At 37.4% G+C, this 25,723-nt stretch overlaps 1 protein-coding gene across 1 annotated transcript in view; it reads right to left on the reverse strand.

Moving 5' to 3' along the window:
* The window catches only part of LOC149200942 (uncharacterized protein At2g33490-like), a 235,053-nt gene extending 210,419 nt beyond the window's left edge, over positions 1–24,634 (reverse strand). The window contains exon 1 of the mRNA XM_089402829.1: positions 24,044–24,634. Coding sequence (XP_089258955.1) covers positions 24,044–24,187 — 144 coding nt within the window. The 5' untranslated portion in view covers positions 24,188–24,634. The remainder of the gene's footprint in view (positions 1–24,043) is intronic.
* Positions 24,635–25,723: the final 1,089 nt, after the last annotated feature.

A 25,723-nucleotide genomic window follows, 5' to 3' on the forward strand; every position in this document is an offset into this window, starting at 1 on the left:
GCGTAAGAACTGCCTTTCATTGCTTTCCTTCTCTTCCTGCTTCCTTTATGTCCCTGCACTTTTCATCAACAAGTACAACCAAGTAAAATATAGAAATACAAGAGCATGATGAGGGTTGCCATGATTTCTCAGAAGTGTGCTTCTAGGGTATTGGTTACAAACCCTAGATATCCCATGACCTAACCCTTATTAGGGTTTTTAATTTTAGCAAAAGCATGTACTCCTAGGGTTTTGACTTTCAAGCCCTAGGTTTTACTTTCACTTCAACCCTTGCTAGGGTTTTACCACATACCCTAGATTTTATTTTCAAACCCTAGAAATCAAGTGCTAGGGCTTCATAAGAGGGAACCACCAATTTGAGTTAGGGTTTCGCTCCTAAGATCCATTATAGGGTTCATTATTAATAGACTTCAAGACTCCACAATCTTTTCAAATCCCACAAACCCTAAATGTCAAAGGGACTACAAACAACCTTCAAACATGTTGCATAACCCTAACTAACCCAAAAACCCTTAATTTGTAAAATACACGTATCTCTTTCAAGTTTTACCTTTTTCTCTTTTGCAGGGACTTGGTCTTTTGACATTATCAAAGGCAGCTTCTTATCGCAGGGATATATCAATTTATACATAGATCTATCCATTACCTTCTCCAGGTCAGCTTTACGTAGTATTTCATTCATTATAATTTGTGGTGACACCGTTGCTAGATAATGTTGTTAAGCAATCAAGATACACATGTTTGCAGCCCTCACATAGAGATCAACTATACCTCATATGCAAGGCCATTGATTACAATGATATTCATCAAAATCTATAATTTCATGAACACACCGATCCATCGATACGAGCTCTTCCAATATGTCACAAATCACCGGCATTGTTATAGAATCATGTTGAACGATACCATCGTATATAAGAATGAGATCATTATAGCAATGATGCCTCAACTATATGACGTCTTTGTTCAATGTGATGCCACCATGTATATTCTTGAGTCAACGGACTGATGTGAGTGTTTTAACATCCATGTGAAAACCTCACAGCACACATATGAAATATGAGTCATGCTGATCATGTTTCATTTAAGAGCGAAAGACATGCTACAGGTGCAAAACTTAAAGAGTAAGGCCAATATCAGTGGTGCGAGGGAGTCAAACCATAGAGCATACTAAGTTTGCGAGTCATCCAAAGAAAGTATGTAATCGAATTTCAAATATTGTGAATCATATATTTGTATTAACTATGGTGTAATGTCACAGTGAAGTGGTGAGATCATTATGCGATATCATAATAAGATAAGCGAGCCTTTGTAATCACGGATGAGTAGTTTACAAGCTATATGTAACAGCGAGCCATGATGTCACAGTTGCGAGCTAGTTATCTCAAGGATACCATTTTCTCTATTTTAAACCTTACACCCGAAACCTCCGAGTCAAGAGTGCAAAATTATACACCCAAAGGAGCAAGCCACTGTCATTTTAATTTGTAGTCCAATAAGCTCCAAAAATGTAAGTTATGCACTACAATGAATCAATATAACGAGTCACATAATAGGATGCTTTGTAAAGATCTTCAGAATGTGAGTCCATTAGTGCAGTGCGCCTATATAGATCCGAACAGTGCGAGCCTTCAACAGAGTGTGAGTCATATCGATAACAAACCACTATTGATAGAGAGAGCGAACAAATCCATGAATTTTGATAACATGTCAGAAAGAATTATGTAGCAGATAAGAATACCATGATCTTCAGACCTCCATTCAACAAACCTACTTTGAAAGGATCTTGGAAATTAGGAGGATTTTTGTTAGTTTTTTGTAGCATCGAATGTGTTCGAATGTGTTCTAATCACGAAACCTGGTGGAGGGGCCAGAATGTATGAGATCTCCATAACCCAGAAATTGCTTATGGAAATTCCACCCACCATGGAGCACTCAAGATGCTCAGGGAGACAGTAGTAGGGGTTCCAGAACTAGGCACGGAACATGATGATGTGTGCAGAGGATGTGTGCTTGGGAAATATGCTAACACAGCATTCCCAAGAAGTGACAGCAGAGTAGATGGCATGTTAGGATTGATACACTCAGACATTTGTGGCCCGATGTCCACTAGAGCTCTCAGTGGGGCCGAATATTTTGCCACCTTCATTTATGACCATTCCAGGAAAACCTGGATCTACTTCATAAAGACCAAGGATGAGGCCTTTGATCGTTTCCGAGAGTTTAAAGCTCTCGTGGAGAATGCGACAGAGAAAAAGATCAAGGTACTTCGCTTAGATAATGGTGGAGAGTATATTGATAAAGACTTCACAGATTTTTGTGCGAAGGAAAGCATTAAAAGAAAGTGGACAACTCCATACAATCCACAACAAAAAGGGATAGGGAGCAGAAAAACAAAACCATAGTTGGGGCTTCAAAAGCAATGTTATATGACTAGGGTTTGCCCAGGTTTCTATGTACAGAGGCATGTAACACTGTAGTGTATATTCAAGAAAAGGACTCCTCATAGAGCATTTGGGATGAAAACCCCAGAAGGGGTCTTCACCGGGAAAAAGCCAGAAGTTAGTCACTCCAAGATCTTCGGAAGCATCGCTTATTGTCATGTGTCAGATGAGAAGCGCACCAAATTGGATTAGACTGCAGAGAAGGGGTTTCTTGTTTGGTACAACAAAACCTCAAAGGCATACATGATCTACATTCCTAGCAATAGAACGATTATGGCGAGACGAGATGTGAAGTTCATGGAGGACCGAGCTTTCAGGAGATCTCGTGAAATGCCTACAGGTGATCAAAATCAGCCAACAAAAGCTCCTTTGGTCCAACAGCAGGGGCAGCAAATGGGATTGGTAGTAGGACAGTCACAGGAATCAAGTACAGTGACTAGTACTAGTATTTCCTCAGGTGCAGGAGATCCGGGAGTTCACAGTAGACGAAGCAGCAGGGGCACAATGAGGCACTGAATGAACCTTCCACCACTAACGGTCGAGCCAGCAAAGAGATTCGTCAAACATTGAGAGATGCAAAGGAGTTTACTGGAACTCCTAGGAACAAGAGACAATGCAGACAGCCTGACAAGTGCCACGCATTGGTGGCTCAAGTTGCAGAACCTTCCAGCTTTCAGGAGGTCACACAGCATCAGGTGTGGGTAGATGCCATGGTAGAAGAGTATAGCTCTATCATGACGAATGATGTTTGGGAGGTGGTGTCAAGGCTTGAAGACAGGGCAATTGTAGGTTTGGATGGATCTACAAGATTAAGTATGTTGCAGATGGTAGTGTTGAAAAGTACAAGGCTATGTTCGTGGCAAAGGGGTATGCACAGAAAGAAGGGATGGATTATGAGTAGAGCTTCGCCCCAATTGTCAAATACACTTCTCTTCGGTCAGTTATATCCCTAGCAGCTCAGATGGGATGGTAGATTCACTAGATGAGCGTCAAGAGAACATTCTTGAACAGGGTGATAGAGGAAGAGGTGTACATAGAACAATCAGAGGGCTTTGAGACTCATAAGAGGCACACTCATGTGTGTAGACTAAAGAAAGCTATATACGGACTCAAGCAAGCTCCTAGGGCATGGTATGCTCGGATTGACAGCTACTTGTAGCAGATGGGATTCGTCAAGAGTGATGCAGATCCCAACCTTTACTATTTGATGGTAGAGGGTGAGCCACTCATCCTAGTATTGCATGTGGATGATCTTTTTTTGACAGGATCATCAGGGCTCATAGATGATTGCAAGAGGAACCTGGCAGCAGAATTTGATATGAAGGATTTGGGGTTGATGCACTATTTCCTAGGATTGAAATGTGGCAGAAGGATGCGGTGATCTTCCTTGGGCAGGGAAGATACGCTACAAATATTTTGAAGAGGTTCAGAATGCAGGATTGTAGACCCATGTCTACACCCATGATCACCAACTAGAAGAAGATAGATGCATCAGATGACAAGGATGTCGACCCCACCTTGTATAGACAACTCATTGGGTCTCTCATGTATCTGGTCAACACTAGGCTAGATATTTGCTTCGCAGTCAATACCCTCAGTCGGTTTATGGTAGAGCCGAAAACGGTACATTGGGTAGCAACGAGGCATATTTTGAGGTGTGTGCGCGGCACAGTCGAGTATGGGTTGAGATATACCCTAAGGGATGACGTCAGACTATGTGGGTTCACAGATGCAGATCGGGGAAGCAGTTCAGTGGACAGAAAAAGTACATTCGGGTACTGCTTCAGCATTAGATCGGGGATGGTTTCTTGGTGCATCAGGAAGCAGAAATCAGTAGCACTGAGCTCTGCAAAAGTAGAGTACATGGCAGCAAGCACAACTACATGCGAAGCTATATGGCTTCAAAAGCTGCTAGTAAGCTTGTTCAGGCAAAGGATGGAGGCAACCAGTGTCTACTGTGATAATCAGAGTTGCATCAAGCTCTCTGAGAATCCAGTGTTTCATGACAGGTTGAAACATATAGATATTCGATGTCATTTCATCAGAGATTGTGTGCAGCGTGGAGCAGTCCACCTACAGTATGTTCCCACAGATGAGAAGGTTGCAGATATACTCACGAAAGCTCTTGGGAGAGTTAAGTTCACCTTAGAGAACAGATGGGTATGCTGGAGAATTCGTTCCAGTAGCACGAACAATATTTTGGATGCTTCTCAGTTGCAGTTGTTGCAGTTGCAGCAACAACATATGAGAGGGAGTTACAGTGTTGGCAGCAGTACAACAGGGTCAGCAGTAGCATGGATGCAGCATCAGAGTTGTGCAGTGGTTGGTGAGCAGTATGGCCAAACATCAGCAGCGAGATTGAGGATGATACAGAGACAAAGTGTTGTAGCAGGGTGTGTAGCACTAAAACACAGTCCTCGCTAAGAGGGAGTGTTATCTTTTGTAGCATCAGATGTGTTCTAGTCACAAAACTTGGTGGAGGGGCTAGAATGCATGAGATCTCTATAACCCATAATCGTTTCTAGAAATTCCACCTAGAGATGGCTTAATTAGATTATTAACCTATTTCTTAATATTTCTTAAGTCTAAACTTAGGAAAACTAGTTAATTAATCATAATTAATTAAGTCAAGGTGAGAATTCTCTAAAAACCCACACAGATCAACAGGGAATTAATCTAGGCCCTTGATTAAGTTTTAATCTTAGTCATTGCAGGTCCAACATAGGATTATAAAAAGAAGTCGATGGGTAGATGAAGGATACACTAGTGCAAATACTCAATTTCCCAAACAGTTCGATTTTCTCAGTAGCAGAGACTCGACAGAGAAGATAGAGCCAAAGGGTGAGTAGCAAGTGGCAAAGGAGGTCAGCAGCATTTCCAAAGGAAGTATTCCAATTCCGGGAGAGTCAATGAGAGGGAGTGTGAAATTCCCAAAGGGTCTACACAAGCACTTCGCAAAGGTTGATGCAGAAGGATATGCGTGTGGCTAGGGAGGCAATTCTGGGGACAGAAAATATTTGTGCGGTGAGGGAAAATTCTCACAATAATCTTGCCAATTTTTTTTTCTCAAATTGGATTGCTAGTAGAGCATCCAAATTATTGTACTCAGATTTGTTGCTGAAGACTAATAATAAAACCCTCATTTGTTGCATGGATTTCCTGCATTGGGTGTTTCCGAGGACAATTGTCCTAAAACAACCGTGTTAAATTTTTGTGTGTGATAGAATTTCTCAGTTTCCAACATTTTATATTCCGCAGAATTTTTTATGGTGAAAATTGCAATCGTGATTTTATTCATTGTTTGTCGTAGCAAATAAACTACATAATTAAATTTACAGTTAGGAGAATAATTTCTGGTTGCTGCGATAAATGAAATTTTCACAATTTTAAAGATTTACGTTACGTGATAATTACTTGTGAGTATGTTATTTTGATTATTATTAAGTTTTCTTTCTTCATCAAGCAATTACCATAAAATATGAAGATCACAAAAGACAATAGAACACAAGATATAGGTCTCAGCCAGGGCAAAACCCTAGGCCCTTGGTTTCCGGTAGCCCTAGCTACGTCATTTTTAAGATTTGGAGGTATACAGTCTTTATTTGCAGTTATAGTTATTTATCTTTCTGTTTATTTCGGTTTATAGTCCTCTATATTTTTTTATTACTGGATCTATACCTTTCATTTCTGTGTATGTTCTTTGCTCCGCGACTCTGAGATCTAAGCAAATCAAAAACAAAAAGAAAGAAATTTTCTCATGCGTATGCTCTTTTTCGTTGCACCTTAGTGTGATCTCGAAAAACCAAAAACGTTGTGAAAAATATATAGTTTTCGGCCAAATCTAACTTTAAGTTGTAAGGCTTAGATTACTTTTGCGTGTTCGTTTTGGTTTATGTGGTTATTTTTTTTTTTTGTAGGCAAGAAGGGGTTTTTCCAAGTAAGCACGCACCAAAGCTTCAGTGAGCAAAAAAAAAAACCCCTCTTCCTCTTTTCCAAAAATTACTAACCTTTTAAACTAGCTCACTTCGTCCAAAGTTACTTTATGAAAATAAAAGTCTTGGGTTCAAGTCTTTCCTTTTGTTGAGTTACTTTTTCAAAAAGCACATGTAACTTATGTTTTAAAGTTACTTTATGTAAAAGTGTTCTCACCCATTATAAAAAGTGAGTCACTTGTAATTCTAAAGTCACTTTATATTTTATTTAAGTTACAATGTAGTGAGTCCACCTGGGGTAGCTCAAGTGGTGATGGCCGTTGAATGAAATCTCACCGAACCGAAGATCTTGGGTTCGAATCTTGTGCTACCCTCCCCCTGTAGAGGGGTAAATAATGGACATGTAAACACGAAAATCGGAGAGTTCTACCAAGCTTACAAAAAAAAATATTAAGTTTGTCTGCCAAGGGTAGCTCAAGTGGCAATGGCCATGGAAATGAAGTCTTATCGAACTGGAAGTCTTGGGTTCAAATCTTGGGCTACCCTCTCCCATAGCGAGGTAAATAATGGACATGTAAACACGAAAATCGGAGAGTCCTACCAAGCTTACAAAAAAAAATTTACAATTTAGTGGATAGTTCATAAAGTACCATTGTAAAAGTGATTTTCACTTATTTATAAAAATGGATCACATAAAGTTGTTTTTTAAGTGAGCTAATTAGATTAAGTTTGGAAGGAGGGGCCGGGGGGGTTTAAATATAACATTATCATTCACTTTCCAACATTCACATAGTTCGTCGGCATCTTCAACAACTTTTCTTCAAAAAGCCATAACTTCTTCATCGGAAGCCGTTTTCAGAGCCGTTTTTTTTTAATTGGCCTAATTTTTCAAGATCTTTCCATTGGAACACTTAGTTTCAGCATCTACAGCTTCAATTTATTTTAAAATGGAAAGTCCATGCCTAGTTATTCTTGACAACACCAACTACTTCCAATGGCTATCCTACATTGTGGATTTACTTAGAAGTAAAGGTCTTTATAGAATAGCCTCAAGCCAAAAATCTAAACCTAAAGATGAAGATAAGATAGCCAAATGGGAAAATAAGCAAGATCAAGCACATGGGTTGATAGAGATATCTATTTCTCCAGACCTTAGATTCCATATCGCAGAACTTGGTACTCGTGATGAAGCAATGAAACAGCTCAATAGATTTTTCGGAATTAAAAATGAAATTAGAGACCATCAACTCATAAATGAGTTGCTTACGTTGGATCCCAATAATTTTTCTTCCACTGAATTTTTTTGTCCAAGTCCAAGACCCTTAGACTTCTCTTGAAAGGTGTTAAGGTTAAAAAAGAAGATGGTAGCCTTATCTATTCCATTCTTACTAAGTTAGGACCAGCCTACTTTGTGTTTGTTTCCACCTTCCATTCTACTAGAGAAGCCTTTATTTCTCAACGACAAGCCTACAAGTCCCCCTCTTTTGATGTCTTTTGTGATTATTTAATAAGAGAACAAGAAAAACTCTTACATCTTGGTCTTCTTAATACTGGAAACTCTTTTAAAAAAGCCTTAGCAGCCCAGCAATAACCAAATTCAAAAAATCCTAAGAAGCAACATCCTAGAAAGAATGGTCCTAAACCAAACAAGGGTCCTAAGCAATTTCAATCTCAAAATGAAAAATCAATTCAACAAAATGATAAGGCAAATAAAAACAAAGGGAAGAAGACTGATAGACATTGCAACTTTTGTAATCGTGATGGCCACTTAGAATCCAAATGCTTTAAGAAGATGGAAGTCTTGGAAGCAGCAATGAAGAAGCATAACATCCGTTTGGAGCACTCTTCAACTTCAACTTCATTCTCAGGAGTAGCACTTTTTGCATGTGGTTGTCAAGCATCTTGATCTGGTTATGCACTAAATGTATCTTCTTCTTCTCATTCTCATGAGTGGCTCATTGATTCTGGAGCTTCTTATCACATGGCCAAAAACAAAGCCATGTTTTCTTTTTTAAATGACTGTAACACCAAAAATATATATGTTGGTGATGATAGATCTCTTAGTGTTGTAGGGACTGGAACTATTCATCTAGACAATCATCAATTTAATGATGTATTATGTATTCCTACCTTATCCTGCAACCTTCTATCTATATATCAGATAACTCATTCGGGTGAAGATAAAATCGTTGAATTTTCACCTCATGATGTTGTAATTAAAGACCTAATAGATCCTAGACAGATTTTAGCTACTGGCATTGCTGATGATTCTACAAGGTTGTATAAGTTTAACAACTTTGGGTCATCAACTCTTCCCTCGGTATTTGTTGCTCATAATGATGAAGTGAGCAAACTTTGGCATGAGCAATTTGGTCACTTAATCTATCGCTCCCTTCAAAATCTATGTAAAGAAAATATGGTGACAGGTCTTCCTATGGTATCTTGCAGAGATGGTGTTTGTTCCAGACGTGTACTTGAAAAACATCATCGAGATAGTTTTGAAAAGCATGCCTCTTGGCACGCCTCAACCCCTTTACAGCTTATGCATAATGATTTATGTGGTCCACTTCCAGTTGTTTCATTCTCTGGTTACAAGTATTTCTTAACCTTCATTGATGATTTCTAGACGCACTTTGGTATACTTCTTAAAACTCAAGAGTGATGTCTTTAACATGTTCCTGGCCTTTAAGGCCTTTGTTGAGAAACAATCTGGACATCAAATTCTTAAGTTAAGATCTGATAATGGCAGAGAATATGTTAACAACAAATACATCAACTTTTGCACTGACCATGGAATTCAATTGCAACATATTGTTCCATATACTCCACAGCAAAATGGTGTAGCTGAAAGGAAGAATCGCACCTTAAAGGATATGGCTAATTGTATGCTTCAATCTAAAAGGACTTAGTCTTAATTTTTGGGCATAAGCAATTAACTGTGCAAATTAAATAGTAAATCGCACTCTACTACAGATGAGAAACATAAAGCCTTAGAACCTAAGAGTGAAAAATGTATTTTTGTTGGATATTCTGAAGATGTCAAAGGATATAGACTTCTTCAACCTAAATCCAAAAATGTTATCATTAGAAGAGATGTAAAGTTTGTTGAAAATATATCGGCCTACAAGCCTTGTTCGGTGGATATGCCACCTCTCTCTATCCCTTCTACTTCTGAAAATATTCCTTCTTCAGATGATGACAGCAAGGGTGACAATCATCCCCCACCTTCTCGGGATCCTCCTTCAGCTCCTCAATTTCCAAAATGTGTCTGTGTTGCTCGGGATGCAGCAGGTGCTCTTGCAAGTGATCCTACAGATCAGCGGCATACACGTTCTTAGTTTGATAAAGCCTCTTCTTTACTGGCTGAAGCTTCAGCGAATTATGATCCTAACACCTTTGCAAAAGCTTCAGGCCATCCAGACTGGGATGCAGCTATGAATGAAGAATATCGTTCAATATTGGCAAATGATACATGGGAGCTTGTTCCTCTTCCAAAGGGACGAAAACTTGTTAGATGCAAATGGGTTTATAGAACCAAGTTTGGACCAGATGGAAAAATTGATAAACATAAAGCTCGTCTTATTGCTAAGGGTTTTTCACAAGTTGAAGGCATTGACTATACTGAAACCTTCTCCCCTATTGCCAAAATGAACTTTATCCGCCTTGTTCTTTCCCTTGTTGCCTCTTTCAAATGGGAAGTCCATCAGATGGATGTTAAATCCGCATTCTTGCGTGGGGACTTGCATGAAGAAATCTATATGGAACAACCTCATGGCTTTATACAAACAGACTCCAGCCTTGTATGTCGGCTTAAGAAATCCCTTTATGGTCTCAAGCAAGCCCCTCAGGCTTGTTATGCCAAAATGGATAGTTTTCTTTTAGACACTGGATTTTCTAGGTGTCATTCTAACAATACTTTCTACACCAAGAAAGTGGGTAAGTCTCTTATCATTCTTGTTCTTTATGTTGATGATCTTATCCTTACTGGTAGTGATCCCAACCTTATAAACCATGTGAAGTCCAGCGTTAAAAAGCAGTTTGAAATGACAGACTTCTGACACTTGCAATATTTTCTTGGTCTTTGAGTCTTCCAATCCAAAAAAGGTATTTCCCTTTCCCAGTGTAAGTATGCTTGTGATCTTCTACGCCACTTTCACATGGAAGACTGTAAGCCAGCCCCTTCTCCCTTTCAATCTACTGCCAAACTTTCAGTCACTTGTACTTCCCCTGAAGTTGATGCTACCTTATACCGTCAGCTTGTTGGAAAACTTTTGTATCCGACCCATACATGTCCTGACCTTTCCTTTTTTTGGCCTTATTGCTCGGTTTATGCAAAACCCACATGAAAGTCATTGGAAAGCAGCTAAAAGAATACTTTGTTATGTTCGAGGTACAGTTCAGTTTGGGATTCATTACAATGCAGAAACATCTCCTCTATTGGTTGGTTTCGCTGATTCTGATTGGGCTGGTGATCCTAATGATTAGAAGTCTACTGCAAGTTATGTCTTCACTCTTGGTTATGGACCTATTACATGGGCTTGCAAGAAACAGTGCCATTTCTCTTTCTTCAGCAAAAGCAGACTATCTTGGCACCATTGAAGCTAGTAAGAAAGCCTTGTGGCTTCGTCAGATCCTGTCAAAGTTTGGTTTTCAGCAGCAGCATCTGACTACACTTTGGTGTGATAATCAAAGTGCCATTCAACTATGCAAAGATCCAGTCCAACATCAGCGCAGCAAACACATTGAACTACACATGCAGTTCATCAGAAAGCTCATTCATGACCATGTTCTTGAAGTGCACTATTGTTCAACCGATGATCAAGTTGCAAACATATTTACAAAGGCTCTCATAGAGGCAAAGTTTACTAAACTTCGATTTATAGTTGGAGTTTAGGAAGTTGTCACTAAGGGGGGATAGGTTCTAATGCCTCCTTCCTTCTCCTATTGTGTCATCTTTGTACATCTTCAATCGTATCCCAAGTTGTTCTTAAGGGGGGATGTTACGATATTCCGACAAATAGGAAATAGTTAAGTATAACAGTGTATAGTTAGGTAGAGTGTGTTTCTTTAGTATGTACTTTTTGTAACTTACAATCTGACGGTCACGATATGTTCTAGACATGAATTGATCTGACGATTCATTCTCTCCTCAGTATTACCAACACTTGATCCGTGGCTTAACACCTGATCGGTCCATGACCTCTATTTAAAGAGCGTGGAGGGTCATTTGTAAGGTGACCATTCAAGAGAGAAGCTTATGTAAATTTTATTTCTTTTACATTGATAAATTGCCTGAAGTGACCGCGTTGGCTCAGGCCGTGGACTGTTTCTCTCTTTGAGGGTCTTAACCACGTCAAAAATACTGGTGTACTGATTTGTGATCTGTTTGTGAGCCACCTTTGGTGTTCTATCTAAGGAACTTACCCTGTAAATTCCTATAGGAATAAGGAAAAATACTTAAAGAAGATGTGAGTCATGATAGCTCCTTGAATATTGAAGACAAAGACGAGACTAAAAAATAATGGGAAACCTCCCTATAAATTTTTCATCGTCTTTTCCTTTGTAATTGTTGGTCCTGCGATAGTGAACTATTAAACTCAACTTCTATTTTATATTTTGAATTTTCTTTGAACTCTCGAGGTTCTCGTTTTGTTAACACCAGCATAAATCCATCTTAACCCCGGATCGCACCCAGAGGGATCAAATCCCTTGAAGTGCAAACCTCTTTTAGAGTGAAAACTTGAAAAAAGGTTTGCACCTCGAGAGATTTGATCCCTCTTTGCACTTGATAGATTCAAGGTTAAGATGGAACTATGTTGGTTCTTTATATATAATGTAAGGAAGTACACATCTCCTTCATTTTGAGCAACACACTAGTATATATCATCATCATCATCATCATATACACACACACATACACAACTTGAGTGGGCCTAATGGTTAAGAAAATGTGTTTCCTCCTAAGAGGTCACAGGTTCAAATCTAGAGGGTACAGTATCTCTTGCACCACAAACAAGAGCCTCTCATACACCAATTTGGTATCTAGCTTGGCCATGACCTTAAAATTAAATTATTATTATTATATACACGCATATGTGTGTGTCTATAAGTGTAACCAAACTCGGCGAGCACTCGCGAGTCCAAGTCGGCTCGACATGCAAAAGACCCAATTTGAATCTGGACAAGTCAAACTCGTGTTGACCGAATTTGACTCATTGTTAAAGCGAGTTTGACTTGTGAAAATTTCAACTCTGAAATCCTATTGCAGCAACTGGAAAATTATTCTTCTAACTGTTAATTGATTTTACAATTTATTTCCTACGGCAAATACTAAATAAATTACACTACAACCTTCACAAATAAAACTGTGGAAAATAATAGCGTTGGAAACTGAGAAATATTCTAGCGCACACGTAAAAATTAACACAGTTATGTTTGGACAAATATCCCCAGAAAAAAACCCAACTTGGGAAAACCAGTGCAGCAGCTAAGGGTTTTATTTATTATGTAGCAATGAAACTTATCTAAGTACAACTTGGATGTCGAATAATGACAATCCTACAGAGAAAATACTGGCAAAAATAATCTGAGGGAAATTACCCTCACTTTGAGCAATCCCTGCACTTGACTACCCCTAAAATGCAAGTCGTCCACCTAGCCCTACACAACTTATGCATCACGCTAGCGCAGACTACTAACGCTCAGCCTGAAACAACTGCAAGTCAAGTTGTCCTGCCTACTATTGACTAGAAAAATGCTTCTTCGGCCCCTTGGAACTTTTGCCCGACCTTTGGAATTGAAAACGTCTTCCTTCCTCAGCAAATCAAACTACCCTATGAAGCCATTGAGTAGCTTCCTGGAGAAAATCTCGGCCTCTCTCTGCAATACACTCTTGCCGAATCTGGAAATCTTCCTCCGACTTCACTATCTCTGCCCCTCTGCAAACCAAACATTCTGCCACAAACTTTTGAATATCCAATTTAAGGCCATCCCAAAAAAATTCCTTCTTAACCCTGTGGTAAGTTTTTAAAAATCTTGAGTGTCCTCCTAAGGGAGAAGTGTGCAATTCCATAAGAATCTTTTGTTTGAGTTGGGAATTCTTACAGAGGTATAAGCGATCTTTGTACCATAACGAATCATTTTGCCAGCTAAATGTATCAGATGTACTGGAATCTTGTTGTAACTTTCGAATAAGTGCCCACACTTCTTCATCATTCTTCCATTTCTCCCTTGCTTTGTTTATCCAATCTGGTTGGATAATAGAAATGGCGCACAACAATGTTTCCACATCCTCATCCTTTCTTGAGAGTGCATCTGCCACCACATTTTGCTTCCCTTTTTTGTAGATGATTTCAAAGTCATAACCCAACATCTTTGTGACCAACTTTTGTTGGTCTTCAGAGGATAATCTTTGTTCTAAAAAGTATTTTAAGGCTATCATGATCCGTTTTTACCTTGAAGTGTCTTCCCATTAAGTAGGGTCGCCATTTCTTAAGTGCATGTAATATTGCCAACATTTCATTCTCATAAATAGCTTTGTGTAAAAACTTTCCCTTGATTGGACAACTTTCAAAAGCAATGGGTCTTTCATCTTGCATTAAAACAACACCAATTCCATTTCCTGAAGCATCACATTCCACAATAAAGGTTTTTGTGAAGTCCGGTGTAGCTAAGACCGGTGCTTGGCACATTGCCTCTTTAAGATGTTCGAAGGCCTTTGTTGCCTCTGGAGTCCATGAAAATGCATCTTTCTTCAATAATGTTGTTAGAGGTGCTGCTATTCTCCCATAATTCTTAACAAACTTGCGATAATACCCTGTCAACCCGAGAAATCCTTGCAGATACTTTATGGATGTGGGGATTTTCCATTCCTTAATGGCTTTAATTTTGCTAGGGTCTACCTTAACTCCTTCATGAGATACAATATGACCCAGATATTCCACCTCTTATACTCCAAAGAAACATTTGGATCTTTTTGCATATAATTGTTTCTCCTCCAATAGTTGTAGCACCCTATCAACATGATCCTTCCAAGACTCACTGTAGACTAATATATCATCAAAAAATACTAACACAAATTTTCTAAGGAAGGGTTTGAAAATGGAATTCATCAAACCTTGAAATGTAGAAGGTGCATTGGTAAGACCAAAAGGCATGCCCAAAAATGCATAATGACGCTCATGAGTTCTAAATGTTGTTTTCGGAATGTCTTCAGTCTTCATTCTGATTTGATGATATCCTAAACAAAGATCCAACTTGGTGAAGTAAATTGATTCATGCAATTCATCCAGTAATTCATCAATGACAGGAATGGGAAACTTATCTTTAATAGTGAGCTTGTTAAGCTCCCTATGATCCGGACACATGCGCCATGATCCATCCTTCTTGTGCAACAATACTACTGGAGCAGAGAAAGAACTTTAACTAGGTTGAATTATACCAGCCTCTAGCATTTCTGCAACCATACGTTCAATTTCACTCTTTTGGGCATAGGGATATCTGTACGACCTGATGTTTGGAGGAACACTTCCTGGAATCAGATGAATAGCATGATCACAATCACGAATAGGTGGGAGACCTTTGGGAGTCTCAAATACCTTGGAATGATTGTCCAAGACTTTTTGGAGATCTGGAGAAATAGATGATTTCGATGTGGAAACATCTAGTGAACATAATTGTGCAATTACACCTCTTTGTTCCTTTTTTAGAAGTTTTGACATATCGTTAGAGCTAATTATCCTTCTAGGTTTCTCTGTAATACCCCTTAATTCAACTTCCTTTCCTTCCGCAGAAAATTTCATGAAAAGTTCTTGAAAATTAAAAGCTACCCAAGGATTGTAGCCATTGGACTCCTAATACAACATCAACACCTCCCATTGGAATGGAAAGCATTGGGCTAGTCAATACATATTCTCCCATGGATAGCTTGATATTATGGCACTTTCCAGAGCAATTTATTGTTCCTCCATTTGCAACCATCACTTGACACTCTTGTGCTGGATATAAGAAGCAATTCAATTCTTTTGCTAACTTACAATGAATAAAATTATGGGTACTTCCTGAATCAATCAACACTATTACCTTTTTCTTCTTGATTTGTCCTTCTATCTTGATGGTTTGAGGAGTGGTAATTCCCGCCAATGCATTACAAGATATGGTCAGATTCATTTCTTCTTTATCTAGGCTTTGTTCCTGGAGTATATCCTCTTCTTTTGACATTTCTTGCTCCTTTTCTTCTTCCTCTTCACAATTTATGTAGAATAATTTCTTCTCAGCACACTTATGACCTTTAGTGTATTTGTTATCACGACTGTAACAAAGTCCTTTTGCTCTTTTTTCATCCAATTGTTGTGGTGTCAACATTATAGGTTGTGGAAGACTAGGGGCAACAACACTTCCATCTTTATAGTTGTGAGTGGTATGCTTCCTGGTTGCCATAATTTTGTTTTCCATTTTTCTTGCTAACCTGAATGCCTTCTCTAATGAATCAGGGTCCCAAAGGCGAACATCATGTTGGATATTATCCTTTAAAGTCCCTATGAACACATCAATCCTATGCTCCTCTGGAATATTTTTTACCCTTATGTTCAATTTTTGGAACTCCTCAATGTGCTCCATTATTGAATCCTTTTGTTTGAGACTTATCAATTGGCTAAAAAAAGTGTTGCTTTTTGTATCCTCATAATGTGCTATCAATTCTTCCGTAAAAATTGCCCAAGTGATAATTTGTTTACGAGATCAAAGCCATTGATACCATACAAATTGATTTGGTTCCAAATATAAAGTTTCAATACGTACCTTTTGCGTGTTTTTCACATTATTGAGATCGAAAAATTGCTCCATCTGTAATATCCATGTTGCGGGATCCTTGCCATCAAACTTCCTCATATCGATTTTGGAATATGGTGGGTCTTCGATCCAACATTAGAGTCTATGAAAGCGTGATTAACATTTCTTTTGTTTGCATCATGAGTTTCCTTTACTACCCTTTCACCATTAGTAAGTATTTCTTGTAGAAAATTTGTCAAATCTATCTTCAAATCTGCCATGTCTGTCTTCAAATCTTTCATCAAATCTATCTTCAAATCATCCATCTTAGCTTCCACGCCATTCATCTTAGCTTCCACGCCATTTATCTTAGATTCCACACCATTTATCTTAGCTTCTGTTAGCTTTTGTGATAGTGACATTTGTTGCACTTGGTCTTGTAATTTTGCTATATCGTGTAGTATTTTTTCCTCTTCTTCATGAGTTATGCTAGAGCTTTCAGGTTGCTTACTAGGTGTTTGCATTTTCTTTCGTCGAGACATCAGTTACCGATAATAATGCTCTACTATGCCCTTTGAATTCCTTTAAAATAATTTTTCAAACCAAGCTTAAGCAAAAATTTTAAAAAATCTACACACCTTTTCTCACTTTGTAAGAGCTCGATATTGCCTCTGATGTATCTCTGTAATTTCGAATCATCCAGTTCTGAAATTGTGACCTGCAGTAGCCCTCTGTGTCTTCTTTCCAGTGCCACCACTCTGATCCAAATTGGATTCTCCAAGGAAAAGTTATACCAAATCTCCCACAGTGACCTGATTATAGACTAGTTCAATAGAACGAACTTGTACGACATGCCACATGTCCCTGTTTTGACCTTTGGCTCTGAAAAATATATACAAGAAACTACAGTCCGTCCTCTTTCTATACCTTCTTACGAAATTTCAATCCGATGCTCAGAGAGAAAGTTATGACGATTTTCCCCAGGTCACCTGTTTGGAATGTAATTCAGGGGTCTGCAAAAAAGACCAAATTCCTCAGATCATATCTCCGCAAATATAGCGCGAAAAGCTCTGAAATTCGAACCCAAGGTTCAGTGCGATTTCGTCTCAAATGGGTTTTTTTCGCTTCTAAAACGTCGCAAAAAAAAAAGAGGTTATTGTGAAAATGCCACGATGACCTATTTGGAGCAGCGAAACCCTAGAATCCAAACCTCTGATACCAAATGTTATGAAACCAGCTCACAAAAAGATAGAAAAGATAGATCAACGCCTTAGAATTCAGCCTCTTCGAGGGGTCAACCTCCTTTACATTACACAAATGAATGATTCCTTGATGATTCAAATGACAAAACCTCCTTTCTATATATAGGAACCTAAGGAGTCACAATATAACCCAGCCGACCTAACAATAATAATATAAAGGCACAAAAATAACAATAGAGGGATTCTATGGGGCACAGTAATAACAATATGGGGACAATAGGGGCACAACAATATTAATAAGCGATACAACTACAATAGTAATTGGGTAATCACTAGTATTGTAGGGACCTAACACCCTCCAACATATCCTAATCTCTGAGCGCAGTTGTGGCCATCTTGAACTGGCTGAAAACTCCGTCTTTCACTCTACTTGGTTGCTGGATCTGCTACTCACACTCCCTTCTGGAGTGAGAAATTCTGCTCACAACTATTGCCAATCTGCAACTAGAAAAATTAGATCTTTGAAACTCGAGATCCCCTGAGAAAATTTTTCCCTCAGTGTGTGCTACTTCTCTTCCACCCGGCGTTGATTTTGTTATTGCAAATTGTTGCAAAACCCTTTGCGCTCAGTGAAAATTTGAGTTGTTGTTGCTCCCTCTTCTTGTTGGAATCACTATTATGGGAAAAACGAATTTTCTGCCACCCGGCAATTGAAAATCGAACCTTTGCCCAACAATTCGAACTTGGGAAAATCGATGCAGTAGTTGAGGGTTTTATTTATTATGCAGCAGTGAAATTTATCTAAGTACAATCTGGATGTCGAATACTGACAATCTTGCAGAGAAAATACTAGCAAAAATAATCTGAGGGAAATTACCCTCACTCCGAGCAATCTTAGCACTTGACTGCCCCTAAAATGCAAGTCATCCACCTAGCCCTGTGCAGCTTCTGCATCACCCTAGCAAAGTCTGCTACACGCTCAACCCGAAACAACTACAAGTCAAGTTGTCATGCCTGCTCCTGACTGGAAAAACACTTCTCTGGCCGTCTAGAACTTTTACCCAACCTCGGGAAGTGAAAGCATCTTCCTTCCTCAGCAAATCGAACTGCCCTTTGAAGCCTCTTCATTGCCTTTGTGCAGCTTCCTGGAGAAAATCTCAGCTTCTCTCTACAATACACTCGCCTTATTTGGAAATCTTCCTCCAGCTTCACTGTCTCTACCCCTCACTGTCTCTACTTCCCTACTGAAGCTCGAACTCTTCTAGCACTGCTGGCTATTTGCAAAAATCGAACTGTCCAAGGAAATTGAACTCTCTGTGGTTCTCACAAGTGTGTTCTCCATCTACCTATCAACTTCTTATAAGTTTCTATTGGGACTCCAACTGCCAAGATTAAATCTTAATCAAGGGCTAAGATCATATCAGAGTCGATCCGTGTGAGTTTCTAGATGATTCACGCCTTATCTTAATTAATTATGATTAATTAACCCCTTTCCCGAAGTTTAGACTTAGGAAATAATTAAAAATAGACTAATAATTTAATTGAGGCACTTCTAGGTGGAATTTCCATAATCGATTTGAGGGTTATGGATAACTCTTGTGTTTTAGCCTCTCCACAAAGTTTTGAGACTAGAACACCTTTGATGCTACAAAAACTAACATGACTCGCTACTCTGCAACTAAGCGTGATCATAGTCACCGCATTCGGTTATCTTTATGATTAAATTCAAAATTGCCTGAATATCAAAAAAAGACGAACAAATTCGTTAAAATTCACCCATTAAATTCAGTTGAATAGAAAAAAATTGGTTTCATTTAGAATTGGAACGAAATTTGCTTACGAATTTGCAAAAAAAATCTTTTATTACTCAATTAAAGGAATACCCTGTTCAAAATTTATGGTTTAATGGTTTACAAATTTGAAGGTTTTAACTTTTCACTCAGTATGGCTCGTCGAAACCTACAAAGTCATCAAAGAGAGCCATTTGCTTTGCCCAACCTAGATGACTTGCCTATTACACACTAGCAAATTGCATGTACAAGTGCCTATGACCATGCCCGCGACCGCGAATTTGTCGTATTGTATCTTTGCTGAGTGTATTCAATTATATAAAATCAACTTCTAATATATAAATCCATATAAAATACAATAATACTTTTAGATTAAGGTTATAAATTAATATATAAAATCAACTTCTAATATATAAATCCATATAAAATACAATAATACTTTTAGATTAAGGTTATAAATTAATATAAAGTAGAATAATATTTTTAGGTTGATTGTAACTTTTTATATATTGAAAAGTCATACTAGTAAAATTAACAAAATATATATATATATATATGTGTGTGTGTGTGTGTGTGTGTGTGTATTTGAATTTAATGGCGAATTTTATCAATGATATTTGGTTAGACAATTTTTTTTTTCAAATTTCATTGTTGTCGAATTTGAACGCAAACACAAACCTGGTGCTAGATGACTTGAAGAATTTTGAGAGTGAAACAGACGAATGAGTGGGAGGAATTGCTTTAGTTCTCACTCTTAGACTCTTATAGTTACTATTTTTTTATTGATTAATATGCAATGTTTTGTAAACTTTTAGGAGCGGATGCTTCTAGTTCTATGTAGTCACTGGTTAGGAGTCGGGACTCAATACTTTGGATTATGTTTGGACTCATAATATATATGAGATACTTATTCATTCATGACATTTTGGACATATATTGATATTATGCATTGTTTGGACATGGCTTTTTTGAATATCAATGAAAAATGTTATTTTAATTCAATATGTGTATATCTATATTTATTGCATTCACCGATTTTTTCCCAATCTGATTAAAACTCTTCACTATTTTACCACACTGATTTATTGGCAATTCAAAGTCCAATAACATTGGTGTATATATACCAACATAGATCCATCTTAACTCCGGATCTACCAAGCACCGAGAGAGATCAAATCTTTCAAGGTGCAAACCTCTTTTCGAGTGCAAAACTTAAGGAAAGGTTTGCAACTCAAAAGATTTGATTTCTCTTGGCTCTTGGTATATCCATAGTTAAGATGGATCAATGTTGGTTTTGAGCAACACACAAATAAAATGTTTACATGACTCCTTGTATTCCTAAGTAGAAAACATATATCCATAGGACTCTCTCTCTCTCTCTCTCTCTCTCTATATATATATATATATATTATTTTTGTTATAGATATTTTCTTAGATGTTACATTATTATTTCTATGTGTGTTATGTCTATCTACCTGTCAAATTATGTTATTTAATATGGACATTGAAATATTTTACTTATGGCTAATAGTAAATTCTAGATATAAAGTTGATATAAAATTGTGTTATTTAATTTAGATATCAGGGCTAATAGTAAAATATTTTTTGTTGTTGATATATTTTTGTTTTAAATATTAGATGTCAACTGATCCTAAAATGAATTACACATCATGTAATATCAATAACATTAATTTACACTCTATCCTTCAACGCCATATTAAGTAATGAAAGCAGATTAATTTTGTTTACTTTCAATTAGTTTATCTCTATATAAAGTTGGTGTAAAATTAAGGCGAAAATTGAAGTCTTTTATTTATGGCCGACATTCAAATTTTTTGTTATTACTATTTTTTTTAATTTATTAATGTAAGTATTATTTCATTATTTTTCAATGTAACATTACGTGGCAACATCTCCCTCATATTGGGCTGTAGAATGCCTCTTGGTGCAATAAATACACACAAACGCACACGTGTATACACACACACCCACATCATCTCCATGCTCATAAATACACACAAACGCACACGTGTATACACACACACACACATCATCTCCATCATGAGCATGGAAGAATATACATATATATGAAGTTGATATTGAAATATATTAGTTAATGTCAATATTCAAATATTTTATTTAAGGCTTAATGTCAATATTCAAATATTTTATTTAAGGCCTACATTGACATACTTTTAAAAAGTAAAAGAATTACACATCTTTCTCATACTAGAAGATTTTTTTACTTTCAATTACTTTATCTCTATATAAAGTTGATATAAACTTATGTTACTTATTATCATCAAAATATTTTGTTATAGTTGAGAGAAAGAATATTTTGTTGTTGATATATATTTGTTTAAACTTTAAATACCACAGGTCTAGGCTGTGATATATATCAAGAATAGAGAGGGGAGAGTGAAAGTGAGAGATTACTGATATTTTATAATGATTGTAATTAAAACTTAACCAAATATGTATATTTATTTTTGTTTTTCATTATAGTTGACATTGGTTTTTTTAATTTGTGAGTATTTTATTTTTATTTTAAAAATGACCCGTGTCAACTCCAAGTTGAGCAAAAAATCAATTACACATCTCCTTCATACTGGGTTGTCAAATTAATGAGATTCCTGCTTTTAGCTTGCAATTCTGGGTTAATTTCACTGACAAAGAAAAAGATAATTATTCCAATACCGCAAATAAATGGGAGCAGTCTGGCCTGCAAAAAAAACTTAAGAGCCACCCTTATTGTCTTTAGCATAAACACTCTCAATAACGAAAAAGAATTTGACTTTGTGTTTAAAATGGCAAATGCCTAGGACTATTGCATGATGTAGAAGTAGTTTAAGATAAGCTAACTCTAGCTGCTTAGTACTTACTAGATTAGGAATGACTGCCACAGGTTATTCATGGAAATAAATTTTAAGATAATGTGTTGGATAGCAAAAGGTTAGAATATGATTTTTATTAGTATATTTGTTGTACTTTGAACTGCAGCATTTTGCTTGGAACTGGATACAACTTACGCTTAATAATTAAGATAAGCTAACTATAGCTGATTAGTAGAATGGGGACGACTTTCAGTGGTTGTTAATAGCAAATTAAAAGTTGGATGAAAAAGTGTTAGAATGAAACTTTTATAAGTTTAGGTTTGTTGTACTTTGAGCTGCAATATTTACTCAGAACTGAATAAAACTAATGCCTGATTAACAGCACATGCAACAAAATATTCAATATGAACATATAAGGGTTTGAACCAGGAATTTCAAGTAAGGAGATGTTAAAGTCCTCTCGTTTTTTGAAAGATGTAAAGCAATGAAAAATATAGCACATACTCAGAATCAAAAGGGGAAACCATTGTTATCCTCATTTTGTTACAAGTTGTATTTTAATAAAATCTTAATTACCCAAAAAATCAAAGCATGCAGCATGAAACGATATTGAAGACGACTGTGCTGAGATATTATCTAAACAGCACTGTTGAATGAAAAGAGATTCAAACTTCCTAATGCCAATCATTTTCTGGGAATGGAACCTAAGCAACATTAAGCTAATTAAGACTCAAAATTTCTGCATTTAAATTTCATAGACAATTTAATTCCTCCAGAGCAGATGGCTTCTCATTGACTTGAAGTGTTTTGAGCTGTATTTTTCACTCAATTTAGGTTCAGCGAGTCATACGATTAGCCCTTGTCACATGCCAGCCAGAGGTCACAAGTTCAAACTGTGCAGAATCAGCAATTGCAAAAGTAAACCTCTCAACGAACCACTCAGTTCTGCACTTCAACATGTTACATAACACACAAAAGTTCTCGCATTATCTAGAAGCGTGATGATTCATGTTTACAGCCCTAAATTTGATCAACTTAGCAAATCGTTTACAACAAAGACTCAACAAGAACCCTTTTAACATAATGCTATAATTCATTTGAAGGTAAAGCTCAACCTACATGCATAAAACTTCAAATAACATAACAATTAACCCTCAACATAGCATGATAGCCCTTTACACATGCCAGCCAGAGGTGACGAGATCAAGCCCTGGAGTCACCGATTGCCAAAGGCAACATCTCAATGACCTAACAAGTTATGTTCTTTCAGCCACTGTGATCAAAAACTTCTAGGATTTTCTATCTAGCGACTTCATTGATTATCTGTGAAGTTAAGACAGGCTATCCTGATATTTGAACTTTTACCCATGGAAATTAATCTTTCATTCGAAAGGAACACTTCAGTGATTATCTATGAACTTAGGACAGGCTGTCGTGATATTTTAGTTTCACACACGGCCATAGAGTTTTGCTTTTAAATGAATACCTCATTGATTATCTCTAAAGTTAGGACAGGCCGTTGTGATATTGGAAGTTTTAAGCATCGAACCGCGCTTTGCTTTTAAAGAAATTGAAATGCTACGTCGGAAGTGATTGTTATCGGGTTTACAGATCCACAGTGTAAAAAACATTGGGATTAAATGTTAGAAGTCTAGGATGTAGTGATTTCATGCACTATTTTTTAAGTTAGGATGGGCTTAATAAACCTCTAGAATTGTCTAGATGATTAAATCATCGCCTAAATTCGATCTGCATAACTCGAAGAAAACCGTTTTGGGCAAAAAAAATGCAATTCATTTTAAGGCAAAGCTCAACTTCCAGGCTTGAAACCTGAAATATCATAACCTGTCCTAACTTTACAATTTATCAAAGAAATCACTACATTCTGAACTCATCAAGAGAACTAACGCTTCGCATTTCATTTTTGAAAATCATTCGTCACAGGCTATCTCTAAAACGCAACAAGAACCTCTTTATCGCGAATTCTTTTAAAGGAAAAAGCTCAACTTTCTTGAAAATATAAATAACGCAACAGCATGCCCTAACTTGAAAAATGATCCATGAAATCGGTACCTGGGAAGCTTGAACGAGCTCGTCCAGGGAAGCCGGAGGTGGCAGCTGCTGCTGCTTCTGGCTGTGATAGACCGCGCCCAGTTTCTCTTTAACTCCATGTTTGCTGAGTGAAAACCCTCGCAGCTTCCTCAGAGAAGACTTCATTTTCGCTACAGAGATTTTATGCTTCAGAAACAAAACCTCGAATCACCGTCTTAAAATGCAGAAAACCCCCCGTCCTGAATCTGTCCGAACTCCATTACGCAAACCTCGCAATAGCCCCTCTGAAACGGTCAAGACATTTAGCCCTAGAGCTGCGGGTCTAACTTTAGCAGGAACATTTATTTCCGCGATTTCTCAGTGGCCAAGATCGTCGATCTCCCCAGACCTCTCTCTCGCTCTGTCTCTGTTTTCTTGACGTTTTCACCTGTTTGAAAACGGTGCCGTCTAAAACGGTCTCTCTGTTATATCATCGGACTGGCGCTTCACGTGCTCAATACGGATTCAGTCCGTCTATTGACGGAACTTCTCTGCCACTGCCACGGCCACCACCCTCTCCCGGAAAACTTCGCCTTCGGGAGCTTTGGATTCCCGTCATCTGACAGCGTTTGTGCGTAGAAAGGAAATTTGTGTTTTGCGGTGGCGACCGTTTTAGTGCGTACGTAAAAGGGTGACTGTCGTCCAGTCAAAGGCTCATGGCCCATCTGCTTAAAAAAAATTATTTCGCTCCTCGAGGCCCGCTTAATTTTCTAATGTTGGCGTCACATTGGAAGAGTTAAGATTAGAAACCGTTCCCCATGTGGCCCACGCGGTTGACTAGGAGAGATCGTCAGGACTACGGCTGAAGATGCCTTTTCGGTGACCGGATGACCGGTGATTTGTGCTCTGGATTTAGAACACTTGACCGATCTTCATACGTTGACTAAATTTACTCCTTATTTGGAGCCTGCAGGTATTTGATAAAAGCAATGAGAACACGGTCACATGTGCACATGACTCCCCGGCTATGAAAGGTTTTTGAGCATAAATTAGTTGCAGCGAGAGGGGAAGGCATTCTTATTGATCGGATATCTTTATAGAATTTGTCAGTAGCTTCAATGGCACTAAATTACTAAATAGGTAAAGACGATTTTATGAATTTGTGTTTTTCCCAAGTGAAATTATGTTTTGTTTTTAATTTATTTATAATTTTGAAATTTTTATGTCAATTGTGAATTATAACTTTAATCTAATATTTTTTGTGTAAAATATTTATTTATTAATTTATTTTGAGTTTAAAAAAATTCACCACGCAACAAAAATATTAGTTTTTACCAAAAGATTTGAGATTATAGCAATGCTCGGGAATTTAAATGATATTTTTATTAGAATTAAAATAAATAAAAATTATTTATTTTGTAGAATGTGAATGGTAGTAGTTAGTGGTTGTGTGTAATTAATATATCTTATGTATATTTAAAAATATATATATATTAATATTTATTGTGTAATTAATGAAATGATATTTTAAGGTTTATGAGACTAAAAATAGTCTATGAGACCATTAGTTCCATGTTTTTCGCTCTTTGCAATTCAGTCTTTTTCCAATTCAAATTGATGATGAGCTGATCCAACCTACCTTCCAATAATCTCCTTGCTAAAAAGGCAATGCCAAGAAACTGATGCTAACATGTTCTCATAACTTTCTCTGATGTCTTTGAA

This window comes from Pinus tabuliformis, chromosome 2_1 (genome assembly GCF_031772625.1).
Source record: "Pinus tabuliformis cultivar Carrire ecotype Pingquan chromosome 2_1, CPIR1, whole genome shotgun sequence".
Taxonomy (NCBI): Eukaryota; Viridiplantae; Streptophyta; class Pinopsida; order Pinales; family Pinaceae; genus Pinus; species Pinus tabuliformis.